The sequence below is a fragment of the Papio anubis genome, chromosome 13, assembly GCF_008728515.1.
Source record: "Papio anubis isolate 15944 chromosome 13, Panubis1.0, whole genome shotgun sequence".
In the NCBI taxonomy this organism is placed as follows: Eukaryota; Metazoa; Chordata; class Mammalia; order Primates; family Cercopithecidae; genus Papio; species Papio anubis.
The window spans coordinates 91,044,097-91,058,640 of NC_044988.1; the positions used below are offsets into that span (position 1 = coordinate 91,044,097).

The following is a 14,544-nucleotide window of genomic DNA, read 5'->3' on the forward strand; positions in this document are numbered from 1 at the left end:
CTTTTTGTATTTAGTAGAGACGGGGTTTCACCACATTGGCCACGCTGGTCTCGAACTCCTGACATCAAATGATCTGCCCACCATGGCCTTCCAAAGTGCTGGGATTACAGGCATAAGCCACTGCGCCCGGCCTTAAATGATATTTTTTAAAATAAATAAATAAATAAATTGTGTAACCTATTTTTCTCCCCTGTAGCTATTTCTCTTTCACCTTCTTTTTTGGCCTTCATGGCTATGCATTTGTGTTTTTGAAGTTACACTTGCATAAAGTTTAAAAAATCAAACCATTCTATAAGATTAGTACAAAAAAGGGCATTCCCATGCTCACCTCTTCCAATTTCCTCCTCCTCAAAAACATTTGCTACTTTGACCATTTTGATATCTACCTCCATGTCTCTAAACAATATGCTTTGCGGCCGGGTGCAGTGGCTCACGCCTGTAATCCCAGTACTTCGGAAGGCTGAGGAGGGAGGATCCCTTGAGCCCAGGAGTTTAAGACTAGCCTGGGCAACATAGGGAGATTCTTTCTCTACTTTAGAAAATAATAATAATAATAATATGCTTCTGCCAGGCATGGTGGCTCACACCTGTAATCCCAGCACTTTGGGAGGCCGAGATGGGAGGATTGCTTGAGCTCAGGAGTTTGAGACCATTATGGGCAACCTAGTAAGACTCCCATCTCTACTTGAAACTTTAAAAAAAAAAATTAGCTTGGTGTGGTGGCACACACCTGTAGTTCCAGCTACTGAGGAGACTGAAATAGGGGGATTGTTTGAGTCTGGGAGTTCGTGGCTGCAGTGAGCTGTGATGCACCCCAGCCTGGGCAACAAAACGAGGAAAGGGAGGGGAGGGGAGGGAGGGAGGAAGGGAGGGAGGAAGGAAGGAAGGAAGGAAGGAAATGCTTGTTTTGTTACTTCTTGCTTTTTCAGTTTTGAGGATTATTAACTTTCTACTACAGAAAAGGATTTAGTTCTCTTTCCTCCCTCTTACCCCCACCACATACTTATACCGATCTTTCCAATATAATTACATCATAACTTCATTTAGATCAATATGAGATTTTATATTATGAATTTATAAATGCAATTCAAAGCTAAGCCAAGTAGTGAGGCATCACTAGTTTTCTCTTCCTGTACCATTTTTGTTTTTTCTGGAGTTACTGTCTTATTTTTTCCCTTTGTTCAGTTTTCAATGTACTTATTGATCCAAGCTTAAATCAGTTGCCTAAATTTCCTCTCAAAGGGGTCAGGTATACTATCAATTGTATCTTCTGAAAGAATTCTCTCTCAGGGCCTTGTGTGGACTTCCCTCATCTGGTATGCACGGCTATCATTCTGCAATTGCTTTCACCATCATCCTGGGAACTCCCATCACCCCATACTTTGTGTTCCTATTTTCTGTATCCAGTGTCATCCTCATTTTTAGTTTGCTTTTCCTTTCTGTAGAGGACATAGGGACTGAGAAGGCCAAGGGATATAACAGGTTTTCTTATCAACCACTTGGAAGGCTTCTGCTGCATTTTCAGGAGCTATTTTAATGACAGAGGGGAGAAAAGGTATGCCAGGCACATGTTACTGCTCAGAAGAAAGGGCAAAATGGCAGTAAGATGGGGCTTGGAATAAATCGGAGGCGAAGAAATAAGCAGAGTGTTCAGGCTGGGAACATGGGAGAAGAGAAACACATGTTGGCACCCAGGTCAAGTGCTCTAAAACATAGGATGAAAAATCAGAAATATAGTGAGTACTTGGGTTGTATGTGACTTTGTAATTTTCTGCTCCTGTGTCATAGTGTGAGGTAAATGTTTTCATGTATACTTAAATAAAATGATCTAAAGTAATCCTGGAGGTTTCTAAGTTATAATTTAGGGGGTACACAGATACTCATCGAGAGAATATTCAAAGCAGAGCCATAGTACTGTTTGTGAAGAAAGCTTTATCTAGTACTACCATAACTGATCATAACAACAGTGGCTGTTTTGAGGGGTTTTCTACATCCCAGGCAGTTTTTAAAGTTACTTTAGACATGTATCTCATTTAACTATTACGACAGCCTGTGAGGGCATTTTTAACTCCCTTTTACAAATGAGTTAACTAACGCAACATTTAACTTTCCCGAAGTCACACAACGGAGGACCTGGGACTCAAATATGGGTCATCTTACTCCAAAGCCCGTGTTCTAAATTTAACCCTGAATAAAACAATCCTCATTAAGGATGTTTTCATGGTTGAAGCACTTTCTCAAGATGGTATCCAAACCGGGAAAGCATGGCTGGAGTTCTGAGAATGAAATCTGATATTTTTACAGAGGAAGTCCTCTTCATGCCAGCCATGCCTATTTATAGCAAAAGACAGTTTCAAGGCTCTGTGACAGACATAGGTCTAGGTTTCCAGGGTGAAATGTATTCCAAACAAGGACAGATTGACCACAAATACTATTTATCTGACACCATTTGGTGCCTTTTCAAATACTGTTCAAGTTTCCCATAACATACTAGAGTAAAAACTCCCTGAGGGCAGGGATGTTGCTTATTCACTTTTATATTCTCAGTGTCTAGCACACTATCCAGCATAGAGTGATATAAAATAAAATACTTCTCAGCAAGTTTTCTAGCTAGATATGTTTTTTTTCTTTCCTTTGAATCTTGATAGCATTTTTTGAAAGTTATCTTATGGCACTTATATCTTGTCTAATCTTTTATTTTTTATTTATTTTCAATTGACCTTCCAAAGTGGATTTTAATCTTTTATTATTTTTTAATCTAATATTTTAATTCCTTGTGCATTTATATCCCTTATTACACTGAGATTCCCTGAGAACAAGGAGTAACTGTGTTTGAATTTCAGTTCTGATACTTCTTAGTTGCATGATCTTTACCTCTTTGAACCTTAGTTTCCTTACCGGTGAAAAGTAAAGATTAGTAGGCTGGCCTTGTAGAATACAGATAATGATTAGTAAATTTAGATGATAGTTTTCTGTAATCCTTCTATTTTACTTAAGTGTTTGTATCTTCATGAAGAAAAATGGGAAAATAGCACTTACCCTTTTTGATCAAAAGCCTCTTAAACAATTAATTTGCCCTTTGCTTCATATCTGCCCCCAGTCTGGCTAGGCTGGGACATTCAAAGACGTTCAAGAAGTTCATTTATGAGGAGATCTACATGAGGACAAGCCAAAAAGTTCAGCCCAGTTTTTTTGTGTCAGTTCCCATTGTCACATTGTGTTTTTGAAAACCCCAGATGTGCATATGGAATTGCAAATCACCAGGAACAAGGAATTATGTACATATTTTGAAAACTGGATTTGGTCTTTCACATATCAAATGCTTGGCTAGAAATAATCAGTGTATACACTGGGAAAATGGCACTTTCATATTTTTCTAATGCCTTTAAAATGAAAGTATCCTATCTTCAGCTCTTAAAATTCTTTCCCACCTGGTTACACCTCAAAAAGGTACACAGTACCTAAGTTGGGAATGCATCACTAGAGTTCTGAGAATGAAATCTGATGTTTTTACAGAGGAAGCCCTCTTAATTCCAGCTGTGCCTATTTATGGCACGTTGTGCTATAAATGCGTAGCTCAGAGGTGAGGCTTAAACTCTAGCAGGCTTATAAATGAACCCTTAGTCATCTACCACTTCCGGGAATAAAAGAAATTCTCACTCACTGAAATCTCATGAAATTCATTTACTTCAAGTTTCCCATGTATTACTTTAGGACTGAATCCTTCCTACCAGTTTTATGGGGAAAGGGACAAACTGATATTTTGGTTAATACACTTGTTGATATTTTGCTGGGTGAGAACATTCCTAAAAATTAGGGATCCTATGATACTTGGTTGTAAATACTACTTTACCATAGTTTAGAGCAATGGTCCCCAACCTTTTTGGCACCAGGGACCAGTTTCGTGGAAGACAATTTTTCCACGGGAAAGGGTGGGCGAGCATGGTTTTGTGATGAAACTGTTCCACCACAGATCATCAGGCATTAGGTTCTCATAAGGAGCACACAACCTAGATCCCTCACATGTGTAGTTCACAACAGGGTTCGTGCTCTTATGAGAATCTAATGCTGCTGATCTGATCCATCTGTGGCCTGGGAGTTGGGGACCCCCGGTTTAGAGTATTTTTTTTCTTTTATTACCAAAATGGCAGTAGAATAAACTTTTAATTAATCAAAGAAGGGTCTGAATATGGACATAAGCCCATACATTTGAATTTTTGTATTGAACATTCAAGTTGGGCTTACCTCCAGGAAACTCACATACATTTTCTAAAATTGCTTTTTTACTTTAAAAGCAAAAGTTACTACAAAAATTAGAAATAGTAGCTCAACAACCAGAAAAATTATCTATACTTTATCTCTGGATGTTTTTTGCCTTGATATACGTCTTTTAAACCTTTTCTAGCCTACATTTTTTCAATAATGAAAGAATGGTACACACAGTGATTTAAAATATTCTCCCTCCCATCCATGTTACGAACATTTTTTCATTATCAGTACATATTCTTTATCATTATTAAAGATTAATTCCATTGTTTCATATGATGGAATTTGTTGTGTCCAAATTTCTCACTTAGAAACTGCTGCATTGAATATACTTTTAGCAATGTTTCTGTACCTGCTTATTTCCTAGGTAAATTAATTTTTCCAAAAAGACGAAATTACACAACTCTTAAAATTCTCTCATTCTGAAGGTATCTTTTATTACTACTCCTGATAACCACCATTTGTGAATTCCTATGACATGTTAGCCACAGTGTAGCTCCTCCTTGCACACATGAGTATTTATAATGTTTACAAAAATCTGTGAAGAGGGTGTAAAATATGCCTCCTGAATTTCCAAAGTAATAAGGCTAAAGACCTTGTAGGAAGAAACAAAAGAAAACCAACCAAACCATGAAACAAATGAAAAATGCAAGTTGTGTAGTAATTTCTGTTGGGTAAGCTTCTGGAAAGGCAGTTAAACATTCTTTCCAAGATGACAACACAGGCTGATTAGTCCAGAGGGCTGTAGTTGTTCCCGTTCCCCATCAGCTGAATTTACTTTCAGATCTATTAACCTTAGCGCTACTGGAAATCATGTGGAGTAATAAATCCATTCATTACTGAGACTTTATTATTGTAAAGTTCAAAAGATAACTGGATTTCCTCCGCTGAGAATCTGACTGTGAGTCATAAGCATTATTGTACACAAAAAGGAAAGGATGGGCTAAGGAATTACTGAAATACCTAAACTGCAACAGTTAATGGACACTTTTTTCCTTCTGCCTTCACAGAGTGCAAATAAAACACTTTACGTGGTAAATTGATGAGAGCAGTCCTGCCTGGGTGGGGCAAGACAGAAGGGCTGGAAGTTTAGTCTCAAAAACACATGCTATTCAGTTGTAGCAGCACTTTTTAGGGGTAATAGTAGGTCAAATTGAAAAGTCTTGGCAATTTTTGAACTTTCTTCTTAAAAATATATGTATTCAGGATTAACTGTTACTTTTGGCCACTATGATTCTTCATCAGAGATTCTTTGTCAGGATTGGCAGACTTTTCCTGTAAAGAACCAGGAACTAAATATTTTGGGCTTTGCAGTCTGTTGCAACTACTCAACTCTACTTTTGCAATGCAAAAGCAGCCATAGATAGTACCTACATAAACAGCACAGCTGTTCCAACGAAACTTAATTTATGGACACAAATCTAAATTTCACATAATTTACATGTGTAATGAAAAAGTATTCTTTTGTTATTTAAAAATCATTTAAAAATATAAGAGCTATTTCATAACTTGTGGGACATACAGAAACAGAGTCAGCTGGATTTGGACAATGGGCTGTTACACGCTGTTCCTGTTTTATGTCAGCCAACTATTTATTTGAGGAGGAAGACTTGCATAAATTAAATAATGCATTTGATCTTTCTTCTAGCTATTCAAATAAGGGTACATTTCCCAGCTTCTCAGTTTCTCTCTTTTGCTTATTTTGAAACAAGGCCTTTGTAAGGCCTGATAAACAAAAACTCCTGGTGAAAATAAGCAAAAGGGCAGGTAGAATAAGTGAATATAAATTCCTCTTCAATTAATCAAATGTTTACTATAACTAAGTTTTTCAAATGACTGGAATTTTAGGAGAAAAAGACAAAGAAGGGAAGGGCATAACAGAACTGAAGGAAAATAAGAGAAATAGAAGGAGTAAAAACGGAAGAAACAAAAATGAAGACAGCATCCTACAATGAGAGATAGATTTAAAAAGCTATAAGTAAGAAAGAGGCAGAGTTTACCACATGGCAGGGTCTTGATAAATATATGTTAAAAAATGGTAATGTTTAATTAGAGATCACAACTTGCAATTCCTTTAAGGCAGACGATTTCAAAGCAAACAAGCACACATTATAGCCTGCCTTTCAAATTAATATTTTAATTAGGCACAGCTTAGCTGTTCAAATGCCCTTATCCTTAAATCTCTACAGAAGAAATTATTCTCTGGGCTAGAGTAGCTACAGGCCAGATGGTATCAAGTTAAAAACCATGAGTGAAGACTGTAACTTTTCCTCCCTGTTAAAATCCATCTATAGGTATAAACGCTAGACCAAAATAACTGATACTGATGAAGCACTATGTGGTTTGAATTATAAAGCCTAAAATGTGTTTACTATGAAATACTAAGGAAAACAAAAGAACTAATGCTTCTTTTTTTTTTTTTTTTTTTTGAGACGGAGTCTCGCGCTGTGTCACCCAGGCTGGAGTGCAGTGGCGCGATCTCGGCTCACTGCAAGCTCCGCCTCCCAGGTTCAGGCCATTCTCCTGCCTCAGCCTCCGAGTAGCTGGGACTACAGGCGCCCGCCACCACGCCCGGCTAGTTTTTTGTATTTTTAGTAGAGACGGGGTTTCACCATGTTAGCCAGGATGGTCTCGATCTCCTGACCTCGTGATCCGCCCGCCTCGGCCTCCCAAAGTGCTGGGATTACAGGCTTGAGCCACCGCGCCCGGCCAAGAACTAATACTTCTAAGAAAGATTTGCAGTAACAGTTACTCTTTGCTCAGCTCAAAAAGAATAAGGAAAGTAAATAAGCATAAATGTCTTATTTCCTAAATATTTTAAGGATTTTCTGTAGTTTTCCTGCATTCAAATGTTTCAGGCCATACAAGAGGAAAAAACACGTGAGAGCAACAGCAATAATTTTAAATTTGGACCTCTCAGTCTAAAATAACGCTGCAATAGCACTTTACCCTTTTAAAACAATATTTATCACACTTATAATTATTATATTCAGTTGTCTGTCTTCATGAGATTTTGGTTTTATGAAAACAGTATAGCATAATGGGTTCCCAGATGGCTTGGCCACTTACTAGCTGTGTGATCTTGAGAAAGTACCTTATTACTCAACTGTGCCTCAGTCTACCCATCTAAACACAGGGCTAATAAGAGTACCTCCTCAGAAGGTTAGTGTGATGAGTAAATAAGCTAATATGGAAGATACTTAGTGTATAAGAGGTACTCAAAAAACATTTGTTAAATAGTTGCTGGATGAGTTGAGTGTGTTGTTTCTTTGGGGGAAAGAGAGAAAATAAAAAGACTGCCTCTTACATAAGACAAACGGAAACAGCAGACAGGATCCTGGGATACAGTACAGAACCATCTCCTGCCCCAAGTAGTTGTCAACTGCTTTCCTCAAGTGTTTTCTTTAAAAAAAAAAAAATCAGACCTTTTCCAACTGTGAGGTTAGAGAATTCAGGAAAGTAGAAGAATGGGCTGAACATGGCTCACGTCTGGAAGCACGAAAACATTTATGTTCAGGAAAATTGAAGAGAAAAACAATTTCATAATGGGTATTAAGTTAATTAAATTTCATCTAGACCTGAAATACATGAAAATAGAACAAAAACCTTCCACTTTTTAAGTTTTTTTTTTCTCCCAGCTCTTTTACTTGGACGTCTTAAAATTACCCACAATTAAGTTTTTCTCATATAAGTATTTGGAGGGTAACATCATTTTCATTTAAAAATGGGAAATGGAAGCAGAAGAAAACTAGATGACAAGGTTCTCAGTTCTTCACTGTGATTAACAGCTAAGCAGTGGCTAAAAGCTTGCATTTTTGGTGTTAGATTCCAAATCTACCACTAAATTTTCTTATCAGTAAAATGGGGGAAAAGAACAGTACTTCTTTCACTCAGTTGTTGTGAAGATAAAATGAGAAAATATGAATAGGGCTTGACACTTAGGAAGTATTCAACAAGCAGTAGCCATTATTATTACCACAACTTTAAGATCACTATTGATAAGTTTAGAAGAAGAAACTCTTTATAAAGTGAATTACCTTTTGGGATCTGGGCACTATGGAGAAAATATCAACTAACAATCTGCTTGGGGACTGTATCTCTGGAGGAGAAACAGACCACACTTGGGGCAGTAAGTCAGCGTTCTAAATTTTCTTGGACCATCCTTCATACAAATCTCTTAAGTGATGGTAGAGTGATCTCAACCCAAAGCTTTTAATTCTAAATTCCACTCCCATTTCACTATACTCTACTACCTCACCATAGTGCTCACTTTAACTGGACCACAAGTTCGGTATAGTTTTCATTGTCTGAGACTTTAGGACTTTATCGGTTGTGTCCTCAAGGATAATCTTTGAAATGTGAGGCCAAATGCTTGGAGTTCAAGTTTCTTTCCTAGTCCCAGCAAATAGAGAAAGATTAAAAAAAAATGTAGCAGGAAGTGTGTGTCAATAGATAATTTTCTGTTGACACACACTTCTTTCTTTCTACTAACCATGGACCTCTAACTTCTCTTTCCATGCTTTAATAAATAAAAGGAGATTTCTTATTAGGGACAATATATTATCTTGGCAATTATAATCCTTTTATTGATAATATAAACCCAGACAAATATAATGTCTATCTGTAATAATATATAATAAACATAATGGCTGCGCCCTAAAATCAACAGCTTGGGTTATAACAAACTTAATAAAATCAATGGTAAACAGAAAAACTGCTCCACCAACATAAGGTTAAGGCAAACACTTAATGTTATTTACTCCATGGGGATTTTTATCTCCCTGCCTGCTTCCTTTTTCTTTCAACAAATGTTTTTGTATACCTACTACATACTTGATACTGGGCTACTACAGTGAAGAAGGACACAATCTCTTTCAAAAGTGTGGTCTAAAGGCCAGGCGTGGTAGCTCACGCCTGTTGTCCCAGCACTTTGGGAGGCTAAAGTGGGATCGCTTGAGTCCAGGAGTTTTGAGACCAGCCTGGGCAACATAGTAAGACCCCGTCTTTACAAAAAATTAAAAAATTAGCTGGGTGTGGTGGTGCACACCTGTAGTCCCAGCTACTCGAGGGGCTGAGCGGGGAGGATCACTTGAGGCTGCAGTGAGCTATGACTGCACCACTGCACTCCAGCCTGGGCGACAGAGCAAGACTTTGTCTCAAAAAGAAAAAGTGTGTTTAGTTATAGGAGGGGAGGGGAAGATGAGTCAAACTGATAAACGTATTATGTAATAAACATTATGATAGAGATATGCACAGGATACCAGACAGACGCAGAGAAAGAGTATTCACTTTTTTGTAATTACAATAGTTTCCAGGAAATTGCTTTTCCATGCCTTCTTAAAAAAACTGATTTTGAATCCCATCTGTATCACTTTATCAACATCTTTAATTTTTTTTTTCTCAAAGCTGACTAGGAATCAGTGACTGTCTTTTACCATGTAAAACTTATACCATCAAGTGGCACCAAAAATCTATTTAATCATAAATAAATATGCCAGTTTTGTAGACTTGGTCTTCCATAAGTTAATTTATGACCACTGATGGAATAACTCAGATTAATTATTGAAGAAGTTACAAAGTTCTCTCCAATCTGATTGGCTATAACAACTGAAATAAACAATGTCTCGTGATTCTTCTTATTTTCAGACATTCTCCCAAAGGGTTTTATTTGGTTGACATGGCTCTTAATTACAACGATACATTCTTTGCAATTCACTTGCATTATTTCATTACAAAGTGAATACACTGCCTTTAAAAAAAACTAGTCTTGCCCTAGGTCTGGTCCTATTTACCTACCTAGGACTAATTCTCAGCAAAGACAAAGAGGCAGAGTTTAGGCTTTTATAATTCCACTGCTTCCCTCTCAAGCAGACCTCTGGAAGTCATCACTGAAGCTGTGTTCCCTCCAGGCTTTTTTTGTTTATTGTCTCTCAACTTCAGTAAAGTACTGAAGTTAGACAAGGTTCTACATTTTGGTATCCATCTCTGGGATGGGAAAAACGGTTCAGAAAATCAGATAGCCGGGGTTTGAAACCGGGCTGAAAATTTTAGAAACTGTGTGATTTTACCACATGAGCCTTAGTATCCTTATTGTGAAATGGTGAATAATGACTTTTTCCTTGTGGAGCTGTTACAGAATGCAATTAGATAATGTTTGTAAAGCACTTAAACTGTGTTTTGGCACAGGGAAAGCATTCAATAACCTCTATTTAATAAACTCCAGCAATAGCTTTGCTAGTAGTGTCAAATATCTAAGGTTTACATTAAAAAAAACACAGACTATGCAAAATTTTATTTGTATGTCTAATTTTTGAGAGGAAGCAGTGGTTTTCATTAGATCTTGAAAGATTTCTGCCTAAAAAATAGTTAAGTGTAGAACCAAGAAAAAAAACTGGAAGTTAAAAACTCATCTGTGACCACTCGTCTGTAAATAAACATTAAGTACAAAGATCATGTTGATTCCCAAAGAACTCCAAGCAGATTTCCCACTGCAGTTTCCCACCAGGAGGTCAGGATATTGAGGAATGCATCCTAATACCCACCTTCTTATCTAGGAAAAGACAACTATCAAAAAGGCAGTTACCGCCCATTTTTTTCCTATTCAGGTTTTAGAATCAGTCAAATCTAGATTTAAATACAAGCTATGTGACTTTAAGTAATTTAATTTCTTTGACTATCAAGTTTCATCAAGTATAATACGGGGATTAGAATACCTACCACATCATCTGTTGTGAAGATTCAATAAAGTAATATATACATAAAATATGTGGCACTGGGGGGTTGCGGTGGCTCATGCCTGTAATCCCAGCACTTTGGGAGGCCGAGGCGTGTGGATCATTTGAAGTCAGGAGTTTGAGACCAGCCTGACCAACATGATGAAACCCTATCTCTACAAAAAATACAAAATCAGCCGGACATGGTGGTGCACACCTGTAATCCCAGCCACTTGGGAGGCTGAGGCAGGAGAATCACTTGAACCTGGGAGGCAGAGGTTGCAGTAAGCCGAGATTACACTCCAGCCTGGGCAAGAAAAGCAAAACCCCATCTCAAAAAAAAAAAAAAAGGGGGGGGGGGCACAGAGCCTGGCCTATTTAGTTTCAATTTTTGTTGTTGTGGTTGCTATTATTCTCATCAACTCCTCCCTATTACACTCTCCATTTGGGAAGATAATCCTGCAACATTCTTAGTAGAGAAAAGGTGAGGAATAAAGATTTCTATAATTCCTTTGATGCTCCTGGGAAGGAACTGAACACATGGATTCCTGGACAAGGGAAATGGAACTTACAGGTAAAATGCGAGGATAAAGCTGGCTTTACAAATAATCAGAATAGATGACTCCAATGTAGTGTTCTTTGCGGGGTCCTGGAAAGGATCACCCAGCCCTCTAAATTGCTTTCACTGCCACCCTGCCTGAAATTCCGTCTTTAGAAACACTGTAATTCCTCTGGATCACTAAGAGTTCCTCAGTGAATACCAGGACTCCTGAGAGGTCCACCACCTCTCTTTATTAGAACCCCCTCTCCAGAGTACCAGTTTCTCCACAGGGGAAGGAGACTGTGCCACTTGCAACTTCTGCCTTGAAGACTGGGAAGGGAGGGTGGGGGTGAGGGTGGGAGAACTCAGGGTTCCTGGCGAGGAACAAAAGGCAGGAAGGAGAGTTCTCCAAAACGCAAAGGAAAGCGGAGGGGGAAAAATGGGGCAGAAAGTGGAGCTAGAAAGAGAGGTGAGAAGAAAGCCAGACAGACTTCTTCCTTCTGCAAATCGGTCTAAGTTTCACGAGGTGGGGTTGGGGGAGGAAGGGGTTCACCCTGGGGCCGGGCCAGGGCTGGGTGGGGAGGTGGCCTTCGAGAGGGTGAGTCGGGAAAGAAGGGAAGTAGGCAAAGGGTGAGATGTGGGGGTCCCGGTCTCCGCCTTACTGGCTGCCAGTTCCCTCTGCGTGTCCTCGTCCGCGTGCGTGACACGAGATAGTGCAGCGCTGGCATGGGGCCTGGCATCTGGCGGCCGCGAGATAACCCGAGCCCGCGCGATGGGAAACGTGCCGTTGGCACCCCGCCACCCCTCTATCGTGACTCCAGTCTGCCAAACAAGGTTCGTGATGCTCAGTTTACTAGGGAAGAGCCGCGGCTTTGAGTTCTCGCCCAGCCCGAAGCAGCGGAGACTGGCCAGGAGCCCGGCTGTCAGACCGCGGAGCGCACCCTGCGGGCGGGGGCTCGGTCCACGCGGGAGGGTCAGGGGACGTGGGGCTCACCCTTGAAGGAGTCGGGGAGCCGCTGGGCTTCGGAGTCCGCTGTGTGCCGCTTCTCGGCCATGCTGCCCGAGACGCAGTGGCACTTCTCAGTCCTCGTCGCCAAACCCGGAGCCGCCGGGAACACCCCGAGGAGCCAGGGCCACAAGACCCAGATTGCCGCCCCGCCTCCAATCGAGGTCCCGCCCCCGCGAGACTTGGCCAATCAAAGCCCAGGATCGAGGAGGACACACCTCCGACTCCCCGCCCTCCGGTCCCTCTACAGCGCTGCAGCTTCGCAGTCCCTTCCCGCTAGGTCTGTGGGCTGAGGGGAGTGGCCTGAGGGGCGAGAGCCCCCAAGGCTGTGGGTACAAGGCCGGGCCCCTGCACCGGAAGGGAGGCCGGAAGCCACGGACGTGGAGCGGAGGGTGAGGATAGTGGGGAGGTGGCCGCAGAGGATGACCCGAGGAAAAAGTGCGAGTGAGGAAAAGTCGCCCTGCTGGGCAGAGGTACCGGACCAAGGCGCCTCCTATGGGCTGAGGAGTTAGAGGGAAGAAAATGACGCCCTGTCATGAGGGCGTGAGGTCCGAGTGAGGGGAGAAGACTGAGGGGCACCGAAGTGGCGGAAGTGAGGGCCAGCAGATCAGCCCCCAACCGAAGTGAACGAACTCGAGTGAGGAGTGTTAAGAAAATCAAAATGTATACATTTGGAAAAGGAGAGGCGGCCGGGCGCGGTGGCTCACGCCTGTAATCCCAGCACTTTGGAAGGCCGAGGCGGGTAGATCACCTGAAGTCAGGAGTTCGAGACCAGCCTGGCCAACATGGCGAAACCCCGTGTCTTCTAAAAATACGAAAATTAGCCGGGCGTGTGACGCGCGCCTGTAATCCCAGCTACTCGGGAGGCTGAGGCAGTTGAATCACTTGAACCCGGGAGGCGGAGGTTGCAGTGAGCCGAGATGTCGCCATTGTACTCCAGCCTGGGCGACAGAGAGAGACTCCGTCTCAAAAAAACAAAGCAAAACAAAAAACAGGAGAGACTTTATTTCTTGTAAGGACTTACAGCCTACAAGGTGGCCATTCATCAGGCTGGGGAATGGCCAGGACCAGAGACAGGCACTTCGTCGCAGGAGGGGTTGGAGTAGCAGCTTTATGTTGAACAGCTTGGGGAAATATGCATATTCAGCAGGTGACAGGAGGAGCTATGAATATTCATGAGGGTGGTCCTGACGCATGCCTATTGAGCAAACATGCATATAACATACAACCCATGTTCACTTTGGAGTGAAGAGTTACCATTTAAATGTTAAATGCCTGGGCTGCATGGTGACCTCCCCATCTATACAAAAAGTAAAAAAAAAATAGCCAGATGGGGTGGTGTGCGCTTGGGGTGCCAACTAGTCAGGACGCTGGGACAGGAGGATCACTTGAGCCCAAGAGATGGAGGCCGCAGTGATGTATGATCAGATCACTGCACTCCAGCCTGACAGACTGTAAAAAATAATAATAATACATGTATTACAGTTAGACCCCATGCGTCAAAAGGTCTTTTCAGGACAAGAAGGTGTGCAAGTATGCAGTCTGTGTAAACTAGCCATGGCTGGTGCTCTTCCTATTAGGAGAAAGTTACTGAAATAAATCTTTTGTCCCATTAAAGCTGTAGTGATGGCTGGTGGAATAGGGGTTCCATTAGTCCACATCTGGTGGAGCTGCAAATTGTTTTAATATTGCTTATCTCGAGGCCAGTGCTTGTCAAGCTGCTAGAGTAAGAGAAAAACCTTGTGGCAGTTAGAACACAGTTTATTCTCTAAGTGAAGGGATGTGTGCCTTAACCTTTACCTGGCATGACCTTAGGTATAATTTGTATATAATTTGGTATCTTATTGTCACAAAGAGTCTCTTCTGTCAGTCTTATGATCTGTGTTTTCACGTTAATGCTGGTCAGCTGTTGTGTCTAAACTCTAATAGGATGAAGGTATAATAAGGTGTGTCTGACCTTCTGTCCTGTCATTTTCTGGGAACTCAGTTTTAAAGTTTCCTGGAGTCCCCTTGGCCGC

At 41.0% G+C, this 14,544-nt stretch overlaps 1 protein-coding gene across 1 annotated transcript in view; it reads right to left on the reverse strand.

The window, feature by feature from the left end:
* STOM (stomatin) overlaps positions 1 to 12,687 on the reverse strand; it is a 31,772-nt gene extending 19,085 nt beyond the window's left edge. Inside the window, exon 1 of the mRNA XM_003911290.4 lies at positions 12,515 to 12,687. Within this exon, the coding sequence (XP_003911339.1) occupies positions 12,515 to 12,575 (61 nt within the window). The 5' untranslated portion in view covers positions 12,576 to 12,687. The remainder of the gene's footprint in view (positions 1 to 12,514) is intronic.
* Positions 12,688 to 14,544: the final 1,857 nt, after the last annotated feature.